At 40.2% G+C, this 21,255-nt stretch overlaps 3 protein-coding genes across 4 annotated transcripts in view; 2 read left to right on the forward strand and 1 right to left on the reverse strand.

Moving 5' to 3' along the window:
- clns1a (chloride channel, nucleotide-sensitive, 1A) overlaps window positions 1–14,401 on the forward strand; it is a 14,736-nt gene extending 335 nt beyond the window's left edge. The window contains exons 1-7 of the mRNA XM_062060669.1: window positions 1–144; window positions 4,317–4,453; window positions 4,525–4,653; window positions 11,077–11,316; window positions 11,396–11,569; window positions 14,091–14,157; window positions 14,222–14,401. The exon at window positions 1–144 is cut by the window's left edge and continues 335 nt beyond it. Coding sequence (XP_061916653.1) covers window positions 26–144; window positions 4,317–4,453; window positions 4,525–4,653; window positions 11,077–11,198 — 507 coding nt within the window. The 5' untranslated portion in view covers window positions 1–25 and the 3' untranslated portion in view covers window positions 11,199–11,316; window positions 11,396–11,569; window positions 14,091–14,157; window positions 14,222–14,401. The remainder of the gene's footprint in view (window positions 145–4,316; window positions 4,454–4,524; window positions 4,654–11,076; window positions 11,317–11,395; window positions 11,570–14,090; window positions 14,158–14,221) is intronic.
- Window positions 14,402–16,133: 1,732 nt separating this feature from the next.
- On the reverse strand, window positions 16,134–18,090 carry aqp11 (aquaporin 11). Of its 2 annotated transcripts, none has more exons than XM_062062126.1 (3): window positions 17,369–18,090; window positions 16,843–16,959; window positions 16,134–16,800 (listed from the first exon to the last, which is right to left on the reverse strand). In XM_062062126.1, the coding sequence occupies exons 1-3, from the start codon at window positions 17,964–17,966 to the stop codon at window positions 16,499–16,501; spliced, it is 1,017 nt and encodes a 338-aa protein (XP_061918110.1). In that variant the 5' UTR covers window positions 17,967–18,090; the 3' UTR covers window positions 16,134–16,498. The 2 variants fall into 2 exon arrangements, with proteins under 2 accessions (XP_061918110.1, XP_061918111.1); XM_062062127.1 differs by having other exon boundaries at window positions 16,578–16,775.
- A 650-nt stretch (window positions 18,091–18,740) lies between these two features.
- pak1 (p21 protein (Cdc42/Rac)-activated kinase 1) overlaps window positions 18,741–21,255 on the forward strand; it is a 78,205-nt gene continuing 75,690 nt past the window's right edge. Inside the window, exon 1 of the mRNA XM_062060670.1 lies at window positions 18,741–18,882. The gene's annotated coding sequence lies outside the window, so the exon portion shown is untranslated. The remainder of the gene's footprint in view (window positions 18,883–21,255) is intronic.

Below are 21,255 nucleotides of genomic sequence, written 5' to 3' on the forward strand. Positions count from 1 at the left end.
TCGTAATCTTCTTCTTGTGCCGACGATGGTTTTGTTGCAGAACCTCCGTCCTCCCACCGAGGGAGTGAAGCTCCAGCAAGCCGACACCACTGCAGTCATGGACGGCAACAAGTTGGGCTGTGGGACGCTCTACGTCGCTGAAACGTAAGGCAAACATTTAAAAAATGTTTTACTATTAAATGCTTGTTTTAGGCTTACTGGTATACTGTGTGGACTTTATATCGTTATTCAAAGCACGCCGTGTTTAAATTATGTTTATATTCTGGTCACAAATGCAAGCTTTAGGCAGAAACCGGAACTTCCGGTGTAGCTAGAATGGGTGAAACGATTCAAATGTCGTTACTGTTGATACCAAGGGTCGTGTCAGATTGGCACCACCGTGATGAAATCGATACTTTTTAAAGTTAAAGTACCAATGATTGTCACACACACACACGACGTGTGGCGAAATTATTCTCTGCATTTGATTCATCACCCTTGATCACCCCCTGGGAGGTGAGGGGAGCAGTGAGCAGCAGCAGTGGCCGCGCCCGGGAATCATTTTTGGTGATTTAACCCCCAATTCAAACCCTTGATGCTGAGTGTCAAGCAGGGAGGTAATGGGTCCCATTTTTATAGTCTTTGGTGTGACTCTGCCGGGGTTTGAACTCACAACCTACCGATCTCAGGGCGGACACTCTAACCACTAGGCCAATGAGTAGGTTAGTTCTCGTTATTTTCACTAATATGTGTTTTTTTTAATTAATATTTTATTTTTATGTTGTTGTTGCTGTGTTGTCTTGTATTGGTTACTAAGGAGGTATTCAGGGATTTGAATGCCAATAGTAGCTTTATTTATTAAGTCACCTTATTGCTCAACCAGATGTAATTAAAATGAATAATGTTTTGCATATTTTTAATTTTGCCGCTTCCGATTATTAGTAGTGGTCAAGGATACCGACATTTGGAGTCGATGATAATGTTTAAAAAAACTATAAGGCGCACTTAAAATCCTTTTTTTCCCCTCAAAACTCGACAGTGCGCCTTATAACCCGGTGTGCCTAATGTACGGAATAATTATTGGTTTTGCTTACTGACCTCGAAGCAATTTTATTTGGTACATGGTGTAATGATAAGTGTGACCAGTAGATGGCAGTCAAACATAAGAGATACGTGTAGACTGCAATATGATGGCAATAAGACAAAGTAAACAACACCCACATTTTATATGTTCCATTGAAAATATAGAACATTACACACGGCGCTCAAAAATCTTATCAAAATGTTTAGTACGACTTTGGTAAGCTAGGAAGCCGCTCCGCTTGATGGATTGTTGGCGCATTAAACATAGGAGTATTATTATGGTGTGTGTATAAGGTAAGACATTATCTGGCGTTTTGTTTCGCAATATTATGCAAAATAAACTTTTCTTACCTTCTGGTACCTGATGATCTGTATTTGGGATCTGCATAAATCCTGAAAAATTGTGCGCGTCCGCCTTTGTAGTCCGTGGCGACGCTGTAGTCGTTAAGCTTCTTCTTTTTCTCTATCTTCTTGTTATGTGACATTCATCCTCCGCTGTTGCCATTTCTAATATAAAGTAGTGTAAAGTTCTTACTTGTATCTGTCAGTAAACTCGCCATGAAAGCGCTAAAACATACCGGAGTAGTGAGTTTACATTATTCACTCAAGGAACTTTAGTTATTAGAGAGTTCCGGTCGGACGTTTTTTCACGGGACCTTGTTGTTGTTTCCGGATGAGGAGATGCTGCTCTGTTATTGATTTAAGTAAAATCTGAATGTCATTAAAACAGTTAGCTCCATCTTTTGACACTTCTTCCACTCCCGTCCAAAGATGACGGGGAGAAGACGCCGTCGAAGGTGAGCCACGTAAATAAGACCGCCCACAAAACGGCGCATCCTAAAGCGACTGTCAGAAAGCGACTTGAAGATGATCTGTAAAACATAATTTATGCAACATTTTGACCAAAGAACCACCATTACATGTTATGTAGACCACAAGGAAGTGTTTCACATTTACTAAAAAAAAAAAAAAAGACTCCTCCTAATGCGCCCTATAATCCGGTGCACCTAATATATGAAAAAAGATTAAAAAATAGACCATTCATCGGCAGTGCGCCTTATAATCCGGTGCGCCCTATGGTCCGGAAAATACAGTACTCAATTTATGATGAATTAATCCTATTTCACGGAAATGTATTTAGCACGGTCAGGCCCAGAACCAATCAACAGCGATAAACAAGGGTTTACTGTATTTATATTTATATGTTTATAAAGAAGGTTTTCAGGGGCAAGAAAGCCTATGTCAATAGTAGTTTTTGTTATTGTTTACTCATTTTGCGCTTATTGCTCAACCTGACGTAGTTAAAGGGAATAATTGTTTGCATATTTATTGACTTATTTATTCTATAGTTATTTGTTGTAAATGATCCTGTTTATTTTTTAATTGCTAAAATGATAGCAACTGTTTTAAAGGAGTATCGTTCTGAACTGTCATTTTTTTTCAGGATTAGTTTTTTGAGTGAGGAATGAAGAATCCATACGAGTAGAAATGCTACGGATGACTTGAAGACAAAACGGCACTTGTACTTCCGGTTGGAAGCGCTTAACAGAAGGATGTACTGTCGAAATTCACCCCACAGATGGCGCAGTAGCACAAACAATTACACACAATTTCAGTGGCCTAGTGGTTAGAGTGTCCGCCCTGAGATCGGTAGGTTGTGAGTTCAAATACCGGCCGAGTCATACCAAAGACTATAAAAATGGGACCCATTACCTCCCCGCTTGGCACTCAGCATCAAGGGTTGGAATTGGGGGTTAAGTCACCAAAAAATGATTCCCGGGCGTGGCACCGCTGCTGCCCACTGCTCCCCTCACCTCCCAGGTGGTGATCAAGGGGATGGGTCAAATGCAGAGGACAAATTTCACCACACTAGTGTGTGTGTGACAATCATTGGTACCGTATTTTTCGGAGTATAAGTTGCTCCGGAGTATAAGTCGCACCGGCCGAAAATGCATAATAAAGAAGGAAAAAAACATATATAAGTCACATTTTTTGGGGAAATTTATTTGATAAAACCCAACACGAAGAATAGACATTTGAAAGGCAATTTAAAACAGTGGTCCCCAACCTTTTTGTAACTGCGGACCGGTCAACGCTTGAAAATTTGTCCCACGGACCGGGGGGGAGATGGGTTTTTTTTGGGTTTTTTTTTTGTTTTGTTTTTTTGTTTTTGTTTTTGTTTTTTGTCATAAAAGAATACAATCATGTGTGCTTACGGACTGTGTCCCTGCAGACTGTATTGATCTATATTGATATATAATATAGGAACCAGAAATATTAATAACAGAAAGAAACAACCCTTTTGTGCGAATGAGTGTAAATGGGGGAGGGAGGTTTTTTGGGTTTGTGCACTAATTGTAAGTTTATCTTGTGTTATTAAGTTGATTTAATAAAAAAATGTATTTATTTATTTTATTTTGTATTTTATTTGTATTTTTTAATGTCTTGTGCGGCCCGGTACCAATCGATCCACGGACCGGTACCGGGCCGTGGCCCGGTGGTTGGGGACCACTGATTTAAAATAAATAAAGAATAGTGAACAACAGGCTGAATAAGTGTACGTTATATGAGGCATAAATAACCAACTGAGAACGTGCCTGGTATGTTAACGTAACATATTATGGTAAGAGTCATTCAAATAACTATAACATATAGAACATGCTATACGTTTACCAAACAATCTGTCACTCCTAATCGCTAAATCCCACAAAATGTTATATGTCTAGTCTCTTACGTGAATGAGCTAAATAATATTATTTGATATTTTACGATAATGTGTTAATAATTTCACACAAGTCGCTCCTGAGTATAAGTCGCACCCCCGGCCAAACTATGAAAAAAAAAGCGATTTATAGTCCGAAAAATACGGTACTTTAACTTTAACTTTGCATGTGTTTTATGAAAACTATTTGCTTTATGGCCGTCGGTGAAGAAAAATCCGTACATTTTATAAGCCGCAAAGTTTAAAACGTAGGGAAAAAGTAGCGGTTCATCGTCCGGAATTAACATATTTCTTGGGATTATCTTCCATTTAAAATATTCCCTCCTGCACATCTTTTTAGTACAAGGTATCTAAGAACCAAACACAAATACCTTCTTCCAAAACATTACTCTCTCCTGCTCCGTCTTCTTATTCTCTGGCGGACAAGGTGCATTCTAACGTGCTAACTAGCGAGGGCGAGCATGTGGCGCTTAATTGTTTGAATTTATTACTCATCCTCAGTGGCTCAAGTATCGAGTTTTTGACCCTGCAGACGTCTGTCGTGGTTTGACGGCGCCGGGCTGGGCTTCTGTCTGGAATACCCCACCATCGGCCTGCACGCCATCTCCAGAGACGTCAGCGCGTACCCTCAGGAGCATCTCTACGTCATGGTCAACGGGAAGCTCAGTGGTGAGGTGGCCAACATTCGCACACGCACGTGGAACTTTGTGGCTATCCCGACTTTCTCGCCTTCCCCGCAGAGGAGAACGAGGCAGAAATGGCGGACAAGGCGGCCGAGGAGGAAGACGACGGCGGCAGCAGTGATGGTGGCGATGACGAAGAGGGAGCCATCACTGAGATCCGATTTGTGCCCGGTGACAAGGCTGCATGTGAGTACTATTTAGTTATGTATTTGTATGTTATATCCAGTGTTTCCCACACATTCATTTATTTGTGGCGGACCGCCATGAAAGAATTACGTCCGCCACAAATTAAAAAAATAATAATAATAATTAAACATTTAAAAAAAAAAAAAAAAAATTTTTTTTTTTTTTTTTGTCCTCTCCAGCTTCTCAGGCAAATCATATAGTTGATGTAGATGCCCATATCGGCTGTTCAGATTTACTTTACAAAAGAGAAGTGTAGGATACTTCTCTTGATGCCTTATTTGTATTTGACTTTATTAAATGTATTTATATTAGAAACACAACATGTGTATATAACAAAGGGTGCAAAGTCTGCAGGCAGTAGGAAACACATGGTTAAGTGTAGGGAGTAAAACTGATGGCTGTCTAAAGTTCAAGATTTTTGGAGCTCTTTGTTCAGTGGATCAGATGTTTGATGAAGCTCTGTGTCTATCTACCACCACTACTGTTTTCTGTTTATTTGTTACTGACTGTGGCAGGACACCTCTGCCTCTGTTTCACTTTATGTTGCTGGTAAATAATATGGTTGTAGTAGTAGGCTAAAGTTAAATTATTTAATATGCACTAATTAACACTAGAAGTCCCAGCATTTTTCTGTCTACCTAGAAGACCCAGAGAGGGGTCATTTGGCCCGACGCTTTTCCCGAATACACTAATCACTCATTTTGTTATGGTAATGAGGCTGTTAGGGGCAGTTTGTCTAGGTAGACAGAAAAATTATACATGTGGGAAATGCCGAAAGGAGCAATGGCAGTGCCAGGATTGTGAGTGACTGCTCAAATGTATGTCAGTCACGTTTACATGGACATGGTTTTTCATTCTTTGTAAATATGCTTTTTTCTTTGTAAATTTTTTTTTTTTAAACTATTTTTGGCACACAAAAATAACAATTGCTTCTGCAACAACCCTCCACACCAAAACTGGGAAAACAGTTGCTTTTTCATTCTTTGTAAATATGTTTTGTTTTGTATTTTTTTTAACAATAAATGTCAGAGTGTTGATCCCTTCATTCTGTTGATCCTTGCAAAAACACACACAACCTACCTCAGAACTAAAGCTTGAGCTGTAAGGTCCCCTCCCCCACACAGGCTCAAGTGGCCCCCTGCCGTGTGCCACTAACAGCCACATTTTCATAACAAAAGGAGGGTCCACAGGGGGGACTAGGGGTCAAATGACCCTCTTGTGTGTTTTCTAGGTAAAAATGTCAATTGACCCTTCTCTGGGACTTCGCGTGTTAAAGGGGCAGAGCTTTATGAGACATCTTAGCTTTTATATTTTATAAGATATATTTTTTGTAAGAACCACAATTAATAAATATATTTCAGTGAATAACTTATTGTTCGAATCTGTATATAAATATGTACATAAAGTGTTGTAATTATATTGTAAAATGGATGGATGGACGTTTAAAACAAAACTGTTATTATTAATTAGTAAGTATACATTTTTTGAGCCTTTTTAGAGAAAATCATATCATTGTAGTAAATTATGCAAATTACTCGATGATGTCATGGTGACCACGCCCATATCTACGCCCATAGCCACGCCCCCACCGCCACAGGTTTCTTGGCAGTTTATGGGAAACACTGATATCATAGTATTGTCATTATGTATAGACTTGCAGTGTGTATATAAAATGTCGATGGAGGGTTTTGAAGTTGTTTTAGAGGACTTTGAAGGCTACAACGGTGACTCATTAGCCGCACCTTGCAAGCATTTTTTTATCATCTTTGAAATCATAAAAAAAGACATGTCTTCTTGTCTCTCATAAGGATTGTTAACGATAGACAAAATATATTTTTTTTAAAAAGTGCAGTTCTCCTTTAAACTGTCAATAGCAGACACCATTAACACGTGTAAAAATGTACAACTAATAGATGTGATTGGTGTTGGTATCGGCCGATCTCACTTGTAGATGATGGGTATCGGCAGCGGAAAATCCCTAATCAGAACATCACTATTTCCTACTAAAGCAGGGGTGTCAAAGTCAAGATCCGGCCCGCAAATTAATGATCTATGATCCCCGGGATGATATTTGATGAGTATTAGAACCGGCCCGCGGTCCACAGCCGCCTGCTGCTGTTTTGCACGCACCAATACTCCATCAGTGTTGGCGCCAGGAATTGTCAAAATGGGGTCCCTGGGACCCCCATCAAGTCATAAAAAATTTTGGGGCCCCACTTTTTTGAAACAGTTTTGAAAACAAATGATAAATGTATGCATTATCCTGTTTTATCTCCCATTCTATATCGTGTTTTGGAAAAAGGTTGTCATAAACGTTACTTAATTCATTAAAAAAAAAAAATACAAAAGAAGACACATTTGTATGCATATGTAAATGTATTCAGTTTTAAACATTCATTCACTTTCTTCTTTCCTTCATGGATCTAAACTTTACCGCTGCCGGTATTTTTTTCTATATTTTTATTGTAATATTTTCAGAATGTGTTTGTTCTATTTTTGGCCGAAGTAAGACAAAGAAAACAATCTAAAGTTGTCTTTATTTTTTATTTTTAATGCCATGATTTGAATAGTCCGGCACGCGTGTGCACAGATTTTCCTCTATGCGGCATACTTGCCAACACTCCCGAATTTCAGTGCCTCTCCCGAAAATCTCCCGGGGCAACCATTCTCCCGATTTCCAGCCGGACAACTATATTGGGGGCGTGCCTTAAAGGCACTGCCTTTAGCGTCCTCTCTCACCTGAAAAGGAGACTATTATATATGCTTCCGTTATCCATAGGTTTATCTATAACCCATAAAGTAGGCAGGCACGGAGCTATTTCTCAGCGTGTGTTTATTCCAGGCACCACGTTAATACACTGACACACAACATTCGGATTCCCATCATGCATTGCTTCAAAACTACGGCAAGTTGTAATATCCAAAATTTCCAGCCGGACAAACAATATTGGGGGCGTGCCTTAAAGGCACTGCCTTTAGCGTCCTCTCACCTGAAAAGGAGACTATTATATATGTCTCCGTTATCCATAGGTTTATCTATAACCCATAAAACGGTGGGCGAATGGATATAGTCACTCATGAACGGTCAGAGAAGCACAAGGCGGCGGCAACGCAGTATTATGGGCCACCTTGCAAGCAACATCCCGTTCTCATTTGCGGATGTTTTCAACAAATCCATGAAGGATATGTTCCCGGATTCAGAGATTGCTCGCCAGTACTCAAATGGCAGAACAAAAGCTACTCAAATAGTGAAAAGTAAGTGTTATTTATATATATATATATATATATATATATATATATATATATATATATATATATATATATATATATATATATATATATATAAGAAATACTTTAATTTCAGTGAATTCTAGCTATAAATATACTCCTCCCCCTTAACCCCGGCCCGGACCCACCCCCCCACCCCCATCCCCCCAATGTCCCGAATTCGGAGGTCTCAAGGTTGGCAAGTACACTACCGTTCAAAAGTTTGGGGTCACCCAAACAATTTTGTGGAATAGCCTTCATTTCTAAGAACAAGAATAGACTGTCGAGTTTCAGATGAAAGTTCTCTTTTTCTGGCCATTTTGAGCGTTTAATTGACCCCACAAATGTGATGCTTTAGAAACTCAATCTGCTCAAAGGAAGGTCAGTTTTGTAGCTTCTGTAACGAGCTAAACTGTTTTCAGATGTGTGAACATGATTGCACAAGGGTTTTCTAATCATCAATTAGCCTTCTGAGCCAATGAGCAAACACATTGTACCATTAGAACACTGGAGTGATAGTTGCTGGAAATGGGCCTCTATACACCTATGTAGATATTGCACCAAAAACCAGACATTTGCAGCTAGAATAGTCATTTACCACATTAGCAATGTATAGAGTGTATTTCTTTGAAGTTAAGACTAGTTTAAAGTTATCTTCATTGAAAAGTACAGTGCTTTTCCTTAAAAAATAAGGACATTTCAATGTGACCCCAAACTTTTGAATGGTAGTGTGTATATATATATATATATATATATATATATATATATATATATATATATATATATATTTATATATATCCATCCATCCATCCATTTTCTACCGCTTATTCCCTTCGGGGTCGCGGGGGTTGCTGGAGCCTATCTCAGCTACAATCGGGCGGAAGGCGGGGTACACCCTGGACAAGTCGCCACCTCATCGCAGGGCCAACACAGATAGACAGACAACATTCACACTCACATTCACACACTAGGGCCAATTTAGTGTTGCCAATCAACTTATCCCCAGGTGCATGTCTTTGGAGGTGGGAGGAAGCCGGAGTACCCGGAGGGAACCCACGCAGTCACGGGGAGAACATGCAAACTCCACACAGAAAGATCCCGAGGCCGGGATTGAACTCACGACTACTCAGGACCTTCGTATTGTGACCCCCTCTTCCACCGTGTATATATATATATATATATATATATATATATATATATATATATATATATATATATATATATATATATATATATATTAGAGATGCGCGGATAGGCAATTATTTCCCCGCCATCTACCACAACCGCCACCCACCCGTTGTTATACAGTATATCTAATATCGGCGATGCAAGGCATTAATATCTCTTGCGTGGCATTAATAGCTCTTGGCCACGCATTAGAGGCTAAGAGATATTAATGCGTGATAATATTATTTATCATTATTATAATATTATTGTCATTTCCATTAAGAAAGTGTTGACTATTATTGTTATTTTTTTTACCTGATCTTTAGTATTCCCACGTTTGCTGCCGGCGATGCCATCTTTTCATTTTTTTCTTCTTCTCCTGTCGTGTTGTGTTGTGGTGTGCTGTGTCCCGCCAAATTTCTTCCCCCTACAAAAACCTTACCTCCCCCATTTACTTTCGTGGTCATGTTTCCTCTTACGTCATTGACAGCGATCGATTGCACTTCGGCTTTGACTGCCCGTCGCTGGAAGGATACTTCGTCTTTGACAGCTGCTGGAATCTAAAGAAATCGATTATCGTTTTTTTTTTGTACAGGCGCGAAACAGGACAGTCGCGTGCCGGTTAAGGACCCCCGGCAACTTTGTGACTTTATTGGACGCAGCCCCGGAAGTAAATGGGGGGGGGGGGGGAGGTTTTTGTAGGAGGGAAGAAATTTGGCGTGACAGCTGCAGCAGTGCCTGATGAATAATTGCCTGATTCAAAGAGTGCTGCTCGTTTTTCGTATGTGGGTAACAACATTTAACTATGTATATATATTTCAAGTTCAAGTTTATTATTATTCTTCGGTCAATCGTCAACAAAATAAACAAACAGTTGTACATTCATAAATTGAAAATGAAAATGTTGCAGACCGAAAGGGTTTGGCTGAAGTTGAACACTTATTGCGCCTAACCCGCCACCCGCCCGAATCTATTTAAAATCTATTTTTTTCGTCATGCATCCGCCCGACCCGCGGATTATCCGCGGAGTCCGCGGTTGTGTCCGCAAACCGCGCAATATATATATATATATATATATATATATATACCGAAATTTCCGGACTATAAGCCGCTATTTTTCCCCCTCGTTCTGGTCCCTGCGGCTTATACAACGGTGCGGCTTATTTACGGCCTGTTCTTCTCCGACACCGACGAAGAGGATTTCGGTGGTTTTAGTACACAGGAGGAAGACGATGACATAATGATTAAAGACTGACTTTTCATATACCGGTAGGCTGGTTATTTTGATAACGTACAGGCGAGCACTTTGTATTACTTTGCACCGTTATATTATTTGTACTTTGCACGAATGCTGTTCGCCATGTCAAAGATGTGAAAGTTTGATTGAATGATTGAAAGATTTATAGTTAATAAATGGGACGCTTTGCGTTCCCAAACAGTCATCTCTGTCCCGACAATCCCCTCCGTGGTAGCGGGAACCCCTATATACTACGGTAATTACACATCAAAACCCTGCGGCTTATAGTCGGGTGCGGCTTATATATGGAGCAATCTGTATTTTCCCCTAAATTTAGCTGGTGCGGCTTATAGTCAGGTGCGGCTTATAGTCCGGAAATTACGGTGTGTGTGTATATATATATATATATATATATATATATATATATATATATATATATATATATATATATATATATATATATATATATATATATATATATATACACAGTATATATATATAAGGAATACTTTAATTTCTGTGAATTCTAACTATAAATATACTCCTCCCCCTTAACCCTGGCCCAGCCCCACCCCCACGCCACCAATCTCCCGAATTCGGAGGTCTCAAGGTTGGCAAGTATGCCATGTGGCCCCTGAGCTAAAAACTAGTTTGACACCCCTGTACTAAACTATCCAGTTGTCTTAAGTGCAGCATGCATAAAGATATGTTTTATGCTTCTTTAATAACATGTTTTATGTATGTGTGTGCAGTGGACTCCATGTTTGCCGCCATGTGCGAATGCCAGGCGCTGCATCCTGACCCAGAAGACGACGACTCCGATAACGACTTTGAAGGCGAAGAGTACGATGTGGAGGAGGCCGGTCAGACATAACACATACACACACACACACACACACACACACACACACTAAAATGCGATAAAGTAACATTTGACGTGCGTAATTTCTCTTGTCCGTCTCTCGCCGCCGCTGGACTCGCCACAGAGGCTGGTAAGATCCACTCTATTTAGAATCCCCCACATTTTGAAACGCGCCATCTTAATCGGTCGCCTCCTCTCCGTCCGGGCAGAGCACGGCCACGCCGACATCCCCACCTTCTACACGTGCGACGAGGGTCTGTCGGCGCTGACGCAGGAGGGCCACGCCACGCTGGAGAGGCTGGAGGGCATGTTGGCACAGAGCGTGGCGCAGCAGTATCACATGGCCGGCGTGAGGACGGAGCTGAGCAACGCGGAGTTCGAAGGTAGGACGACGCCGGCGTCATCCTATGACAGGCCTGGGCAATTATTTTGACTCGGTGGGCCACATTTAGAGAAAGAAATGTGTCTGGGGGCCGGTATATCTATTTTTAGGAACACTAATACAAAACCTCACAATAATGTCTGTCTGAATGCTAAAAACGTTATGACAGACCGCCTTAAAAAACGTAATGGAATTTTAAATTTTTCTATGAACGATAAAACACCAAATATTGACAAAATATGTATGTCACACCCCCTTTCGATCGACATATTTTACAATCAAGTGAAACGCAACAAAAATGCAACAAACAGTGAAATATGAACGCGAAGGGTACAAAATAAACCCACCTACAATCTGATACATCTGATATTTGCTGAATTCCCCCCAGGGATCAATAAAGTACTTTCTATTCTATTCTATATATCACTAAGCTTTAGAACTTTGTTGTGAAAATCTCCTTCCGCGTCTGTGGAAACGCTTCCCGCCCACACTGCTTGGTGCCTTGTCTGAGCTGCTGTGACGTAGATGACCATAGTAACTAATTAGATTACCATAGTAACTAATTAGATTACCATAGTAACTACAGTATTTTTCGGAGTATAAATCGCTCCGGAGTATAAGTCGCACCGGCCGAAAATGCACAATAAAGAAGGAAAAAACATATATAAGTCGCACTGGAGTATAAGTCGCATTTTTGGGGGAAATTTATTTGATAAGACCCAACACCAAGAATAGAGATTTGAAAGGCAATTTAAAATAAATAAAGAATAGTGAACAGGCTGAATAAGCGTACGTTATATGAGGCATAAATAACCAACTGAGAACGTGCCTCGTATGTTAACGTTACATATTATGGTAAGAGTCATTCAAATAACTATAACATATAGAACATGCTATACGTTTACCAAACAATCTGTCACTCCTAATCGCTAAATCCCATGAAATCTTATACGTCTAGTCCAGGGGTCATCAACCTTTTTGAAACCAAGAGCTACTTCTTGGGTACTGATTAATGCGAAGGGCTACCAGTTTGATACACACTTAAATAAATAGCCAATTTGCTCAATTTGCCTTTAACTCTATGTTATTATTAATAATTAATGATATTTACACTTAATTGAACGGTTTAAAAGAGGAGAAAACACGAAAAAAATGACAATTAAATTTTGAAACATAGTTTATCTTCAATTTCGACTCTTTAAAATTCAAAATTCAACCGAAAAAAAGAAGAGAAAAACTAGCTAATTCGAATCTTTTTGAAAAAAAAAAAAAATAATTTATGGAACATCATTAGTAATTTTTCCTGATTAAGATTAATTTTAGAATTTGGATGACATGTTTTAAATAGGTTAAAACCCAATCTGCACTTTGTTAGAATATATAACAAATTGGACCAAGCTATATTTCTAACAAAGACAAATCGTTATTTCTTCTAGATTTTCCAGAACAAAAATTTTAAAAGAAATTCAAAAGACTTTGAAATAAGATTTAAATTTGATTCTACAGATTTTCTAGATTTGCCAGAATAATTTTTTTGAATTTTAATCATGATAAGTTTGAAGAAATATTTCACAAATATTCTTCGTCGAAAAAACAGAAGCTAAAATGAAGAATTAAATTAAAATGTATTTATTATTCTTTACAATAAAAAAAGTAAATTTACTTGAACATTGATTTAAATTGTCAGGAAATAAGAGGAAGGAATTTAAAAGGTATAAAGGTATATGTGTTTAAAAATCCTAAAATCATTTTTAAGGTTGTATTTTTTCTCTAAAATTGTCTTTCTGAAAGTTATAAGAAGCAAAGTAAAAAAAATAATGAATTTATTTAAACAAGTGAAGACCAAGTCTTTAAAATATTTTCTTGGATTTTCAAATTCTATTTGAGTTTTGTCTCTCTTAGAATTAAAAATGTCGAGCACAGTGAGACCAGCTTGCTAGTAAATAAATAACATTTAAAAAATAGAGGCAGATCACTGGAAGTGCTGCTATTTGAGCTATTTTTAGAACAGGCCAGCGGGCTACTCATCTGGTCCTTACGGGCTACCTGGTGCCCGCGGGCACCGCGTTGGGGACCCCTGGTCTAGTCTCTTACGTGAATGAGCTAAATAATATTATTTGATATTTTACGGTAATGTGTTAATAATTTCACACATAAGTCGCTCCTGAGTATAAGTCGCACCCCCGGCCAAACTATGAAAAAAAACTGAGACTTATAGTCCGAAAAAGACGGTAATTAGATGACCATAGTAACTGGTATATCACCCATAAGCGCAGATTCCAACCATTGAAATACTTAGTATAGTTGAAGACTTACGGTCATTAGAAAACATCACTGCACATCATAATGGCAGCTACACTTTCCATCTTAAAGATCTAAAAAAATTATTTGGGAATGTCCGGCGGGCCAGATTGAAAAGCTCAAAGGGGCCGCATGTGGCCCCCGGGCCTTAATTTGCCCAGGTCTGCCCTATGGCGTCACGTGACCCCGCCCCCTCCCCCATTTCACTGTCGTGTGTGCAGACGGGATGGAGGTGGACGCCGACACTGCGGAGGCGGGTCAGTTTGAGGACGCCGACGTGGACCACTGGTGAGTCCCACGTCTCTCGCCGTGCGTAATACGGGTTTAACGTGCGCCTCCCGTGTGTGTGTAGATGGACGCCCCCTTGCATCATGGGAGCTGCACTTCTTCAAGGCACTTCCTGTTGTCGCTGTCAATCATCTCAGTAGTCAATGTAGTGCACGTCGTCGTTTGAATCCATCTGACCACCAAACTAACATGTCACATCCTTTCTAGTAATAATTGTCAATAAAATACTAGTTTTTCTATTTTGCTGGGCTTGTCTGCCTTTTATTTATTTATTATTGTAACGACTTTTTATACGCAACTGTAATATTGATGGCACTGAGGTAGCGGAGTTCAAAGGTCATGCTGCTACAAACATGCGTGCGTTTACACACTCACTAGGGCAGGGGCCCGTAACTGAAGCGTTAGCGGCCCCGCGGCACGATCAATTCTAATATTAGCAAGCTAGCTTTTTTTGCAGGTATACACCTCAGCGTCAAATATATTGTTACTCGACAAGTGCTACCTGTTAGCATGCTAATGTTGGTTTACTAGCTCTTTTTTTAGCAAATTTTGTAAGTATACACAGTCGCATTTTGGCACATAATGCATGCTAACATTAGCAGACTAACATATATTTCAGATACACACCTCAGAGTACCGTAGTTTTCCGAGTATAAGTCGCACCGGAGTATAAGTCGCACCAGCCAAAAATGCATAATAAAGAAGGAAAAAAACAAGTCGCACTGGAGTATAGTTAGCATTTTAGCATTCCAACATGAACATACTAGCTTCTTTGCCAATTTTGCAGGTGTGGACTTCAATGTCAAATATTTTTTTACCTAACAAGTGAAACCTATTAGCATGCTAACCTTAGTATACTAGTTTTTAAAGCAATTTTTCCAGATACACGCCTCAGGGTAATATATGTTGGTACTTGACACATGTTACAGTTAGCATTTTAGCATGCTAACATTAATATGTGTCATGTATTTTTTTTAAGGTCATTTTGGTAATTTTTTGTCACTTGACTCTATCTGTGCTGCATGATAACTGTTAGCATTTCAGTTCGGCCGTGGCTCTTCAGCATTCACTCAAATTGCATTTTGTAGTTCTTCGAAAATTTATTTTTAGTTTTTTTTATTATCGGTATCGTTTTTTTTTGGTTTTGTTTTTTTATTAAATCAACATAAAAAACACAAGATACACTTACAATTAGTGCACCAACCCAAAAAACCTCCCTCCCCCATTTACACTCATTCACACAAAAGGGTTGTTTCTTTCTGTTATTAATATTCTGCTTCCTACATTATATATCAATATATATCAATACAGTCTGCAAGGGATACAGTCCGTAAGCACACATGATTGTGCGTGCTGCTGGTCCACTAATAGTACTAACCTTTAACAGTTAATTTTACTCATTTTCATTAATTACTAGTTTCTATGTAACTGTTTTTATTAAGGATGTCCGATAATGGCTTTTTGCCGATATCCGATATTGTCCAACTCTTTAATTACCGATATCGATATCAACCAATACGATATATACAATCGTGGAATTAACACATTATTATGCCTAATTTGGACAACCAGGTATGGTAAAGATAAGGTCCTTTTTTAAAAAATTAATAAAATAAGATAAATAAATTAAAAACATTTTCTTGAATAAAAAAGAAAGTAAAACAATATAAAAACAGTTACATAGAAACTAGTAATGAATGAAAATGAGTAAAATTAACTGTTAAAGGTTAGTACTATTAGTGGACCAGCAGCACGCACAATCATGTGTGCTTACGGACTGTATTCCTTGCGGACTGTATTGATATATATTGATATATAATGTAGGAACCAGAATATTAATAACAGAAAGAAACAACCCTTTTGTGTGAATGAGTGTGAATGGGGGAGGGAGGTTTTTTGGGTTGGTGCACTAATTGTAAGTGTATCTTGTGTTTTTTATGTTGATTTAATAAAAAAATAAAAATAAACAGATACCGATAATAAAAAAAACGATACCGATATTTCCCGATATTACATTTTAAAGCATTTATCGGCCGATAAAATCGGCCTGCCGACATCTCTAGTTTTTATATTGTTTTACTTTATTTTATCCAAGAAATGTTTTTTAATTTATTTATCTTATTTTTTATTTTATTTTTTAAAAAGGACCTTATCTTCACCATTCCTGGTTGTCCAAATTAGGCATAATAATGTGTTAATTCCACGACTGTATATATCGGTATCGGTAATTAAGAGTTGGACAATATCGGAGTATCGGCAAAAAGCCATTATCGGACATCCCTAATTATTTTACATGGAAATGGTGAAAACTACCAAAATGGCCCCCGCGTCCTTTGATTTGTCAGTCTGTGGCCCTCAGTGGACAAAGTTTGGGCACCCCTGCACTATAATTTTGTACTGCTTTTTGACAGCTCTTGTACCTAATGAAGTGGCCACTAATCGCCATGACTTTCTTCAAGTTACAATCCACGGGGGGAAAAAAAGTCACATAAAGTTGGCGCCTTCTTGTAGTTTGTGCCCTTCCGGTCACGTGTTGCTGATGTCTCACTTCCTCTTCATGGCGTCCAATGGTAACGGAGGAGACACTTTGTCGAAGATCAGCACAGAGGACGCCATTCCTGCAAGAAGAGTGGCAGAAACGCGCTAAAACGAGGCGTTAGAGGAGGAACCGGGAGAGGGTCTCACCCAGCAGGGGTCCCACCCAGTAGACCACGCAGTATTCCGCTGTGGAGCTTCCGGTGCAGCCAAACAGCGTGGAGAAGGCCAAAGCCGGGTTGAACACTGCTCCTGTCACACTGCCCCCTGTGGACACACCGCGTCATTGCAGGGGTTTAGACCACCAGCATGCATGAGTGTAGGGCTGCAACAACTAATCGATTATAAAAATAGTTGGCGACTAATTTAGTCATCGATTCGTTGGATCTATGCTATGTGCATGTGCAGAGGCTCCTTTTTTTTTTTTTTAATAAACCTTTATTTATATACTGCAACATGTACAAACAGCTGAGAAACAATAATCAAAATAAGTATGCTGTTTTTCCCCCCAATAAAATACTGGAAAGGATAGAAATGTAGTTTGTCTCTTTTATCCAATTATTAATCGATTAATCGAAGTAATAATCGACAGATTTATTGATTATCAAATTAGTTGTTAGTAGTTAGTTGCAGCCCTACATGAGTGAACGTCACTCAGGACCAGGTGACGTCATACCTGCACAGACCACCGACGTGATGACCGCAGCGGTCGCGTGCACGCGGTACCTGTCGCGCAGGCCGCGCGCGTGCGTGACAGCCGTCTGAACGGCGAAGGCGCACGCCAGTTCCACGCACGCGGCGGCGTGAAGGGGCGCGCGTATGGCGCTGGCGCACCGGAAGCCGCTGAGGGCGTGGCGCGCGTGCAGCCCGGACAAGCCCCGCCCCCAGATCACCTGCACCGCGGCGCGCGCCGCGCGGGCGGCGGCGAACTGGCACGCGATCCTCAGCAGCGCGCTCACGCCCGAGATGCGGGCGCGGTAGGCGTGCGCCAGCGTGCCGATGGGGTTCCCCGTGGCGCCGCGGAAGGTGAGGCCGTGGGTCACCGCCGCCAGGTAGGTGAGCGTCAGAGACACACCCGCCGGGACCACGCCCACCTCCGACAGCAGCTGGAGCTCGTGCGTGCAGCAGCACAGCTGGAAAGTGGACACGAGCTCGGCGGCGTACGCGCGCATGCTCGTGCCCGCAAGGAGACCGCACAAGGGCCTCCGGATGACATCACTCAGCGCGACCACGCCCACCAGGACCGCCAGAGACACCGCGACATCTGCAGACATCTTGGCCGCAGGAAGACGTCTCCTCCTCGGCGCGGCGGCTATGTGGGGATGCTGCTCCTTTCAGCACCGGAAGTGACCTCTCCCCCCTCTCACCCTGACAGACGATCAATACAAACAAACAACTTTGTCCATAAACGTCAGTCATGCATTAACATTGATGATGCCGTGTTCATTTTAAGCTACATTTGGCCACGCCTCCTTTTAGGCTAATCATTACGTCATTTTATTTGGCGGCGCAGTGCCAGCGTGAGTTACTTTCTCTAACCGCTAGATGTCGCTGTGTCTTCGTAATTTCAGTATGTCCCGCTTCTTTTCTGACAGGCTCGGTTGGAATGGATTTAAATACTTCACAGTTTGGAGGAATGAAAGCAAATCCGATTAACTTTTCAACAGGTCGTAAGACTAAGCAACATCTCTTTTGTGTGGTGGATTGCTAAATAGTATAGAAACACTAAAAAAAAAAATATATATGCATAAAAGGAATTAGAGCTTTGGTACATGTGAAATATCAAAAAGTCATCAATGAGGGCGTGGTCGGTCCTGCGCGCGTTCGCTGGCCATTCTTCACTCCCGGCACAATTCCCCATTTTCCTTGAACGCACCACCTGTGCTTGCTTCCCATCCACCTCGTGGTGTTTTAAGGAACACCCGCAGCAGCCAATCAGCAGCGAGGACGGTGAGAGACCGACCAATGGCGTGGCCGCCTTGGCGCCCGAGGGGCGGGGCTTGCACTGCTGGAGGCTCCATGGTGGCTAGCTAACAATAGGCCGGGAATAGAGGCTGGTCTCGGCTTGAGGAGCAGGCAGGAGAACGGGTGGAGCTCAGCGGTCTTTAGCAGCACTTGACACGGCGTGGCCCGGCGTTGGACATACCTCCTCCCCGCTACTCTCTCTGCCTACATTCTGACCAAGAAAAGGTGAGACTGTTTATTTGTTTTTTGTTTTTTTTTACTTTTCCATTCAACTTAATGTTCCATCATGATGTCGCGAGGTTCGGTGGGCTGACTGGACGAAGGCTTAACATTACTGGAAGCTGCTGCTTTTTTTACTCTAATTAGCTGCTTTTTATCCGCCTTTCAACGCCCTGCAGGCCCTTCTTGTTGTGTTCAAGTTAGCTTTTATTGGAACATAAAGTGTTGCTCATGTTGACTTCAATGAATGAATGAATGAATGAATGGGTTAATTAATTAATTAATACATACATACATACACACACACACTTGGGCAGGAATGTTGTGATCCTTCTCTGCCGTGAACTTTATTACACTGCAGAGACAACAAGAGGCCTCCTGGAGAGCACAGACCTCCGCCAAGGCTTTAACGCTAAATGCATTTGAACGTGATCTGGATCAGATCTGGATTCAACTTAGTTTCGTTGCAGGTCCTATCGTTGTCTGAATTGTAGCCAAAATAGAATGAAGCCATCTTTGGAAGGACACCTGACCTCAATAAGGAAATCAAAGTGCCCTGGTGGAGGTAACAGTGCAGGGTTTAATCTCAAATAGTGGTCTGAGAAGAGCTGACTGATGGTGATCTGTCTCTCTGGTGATGTTTCCGCACACCACAGCTCCTTCAGCTGGGTTCAACAATCAATAATCGATCAAAGTCTGAGTTGCATCGCTTTGATCTTTGCTCCTTGGCAAGAAGAGGAGTTGCATCCTCCGCTCACGCCCCTGCTACTTCTTCTTCTTGTGTATGTTCCTGCTTGCTCCTCAGGCTTGCAGTCTTCATGTGCGGTTGCAGATTTGACACTTGCAGTGAAGCAGCACTAATGTTGTCAACCAGAAACATCCATCACGCTCTCTCTGGCTGTAGAGCCGCACCTTTCTGCCAGAAAATGTCAATCTCGTTTTTATGGAGAATGTGATTTTTAATTTTTTAATTTTAAATGTGTTTATTGAATTTTTTTCTTTTTTTAATCATTAAAATGTTAATTAATTTTAGTTACTTAGTTTTATTAAACATTTAATTTGACTGAAAACATTTTTAGTAGGTTTTTAATTTTTTTTTAATCAATAACATTTTTTATTCTTTTTTTTTTTTTCACATTCACTCACAAACACATTATAAGGGGACTATCTGTGAAGCTTGTCGTTCCACATCTTTAACTGAAACTGCTTCTTAACACACGACATACGTTGACTTAGTAGTTTTAAACAAACGGGTCTCCAAACTACGGCCCGCCAACGTCCAAAATCCGGCCCGCGGGAATTCCCAAGTTAAAAAAAAAAACATATGTATATATTATTTTTTAAAATCTGTTCTTTCTGATCCATTTTCTACCACTTGTTACTCTCGGTGTCTCTTAGCTGCTCAGGCAAATCATATTGTCTAAAAATTAATTTTTCCATCGATAACGTGACATCGCGCTCGCGCCGCAGCAAGTGTGCAAGGAATATATATATATATATATATATATATATATGTATATATACAGTGTTTCACATAAACTGCCAAGATACCTGTGGCGGTGAGGGCGTGGCTATGGGCGTGATCACCATGACATCATCGAGTAATTTGCATAATTTACTACAATGATATGATTTTCTCTAAAAAGGCTAAAAAAATTCATACTTACTAATTAATAACAGTTTTGTTTTAAACGTCCATCCATCCATCCTTTTGACAATATAATTACAACACTTTATGTACATATTTATACACAGATTTGAACAATAAGTTATTCACTGAAATATAGTTATTAATTGTGGTTCTTACAAAAAATATGTCTTTTAAAATATAAAAGTTAAAATGTCTCTTAAAGCTCTGCCCCTTTAATTAATGCATACTAAATAATTTAACTTTAGCCTACTACTACAACCATATTATTTACCAGCAACATAAAGTGAAACAGAGGCAGAGGTGTCCTGCCACAGTCAGTAACAAATAAACAGAAAACAGTAGTGGTCAAATACAAATAAGGCAACAAGAGAAGTATCCTACACTTCTCTTTTGTAAAGTAAATCTGAACAGCCTGTACGGGCATCTACATCAACTATATGATTTGCCTGAGAAGCTGGACAGGACACAAAAAAAAAAACAAAAAAAAATTTATTTTTTAAATTTTTTATTTGTGGCGGACGTAATTCTTTCGTGGCGGGCCGCCACAAATAAATGAATGTGTGGGAAACACTGATATACATACATACATACATACATACATTCAGCCCGGCCCAAATTATTTAACCCAATGTGGCCCCCGAGTCAAAAAGTTTGGGGACCCCTGTTTTAGCGCATTATACACATCTTTTTTATCAGTATGCTGTACAATGATGTGTACTGTAATTTCC

This window comes from Entelurus aequoreus, linkage group LG10 (genome assembly GCF_033978785.1).
Source record: "Entelurus aequoreus isolate RoL-2023_Sb linkage group LG10, RoL_Eaeq_v1.1, whole genome shotgun sequence".
Taxonomy (NCBI): Eukaryota; Metazoa; Chordata; class Actinopteri; order Syngnathiformes; family Syngnathidae; genus Entelurus; species Entelurus aequoreus.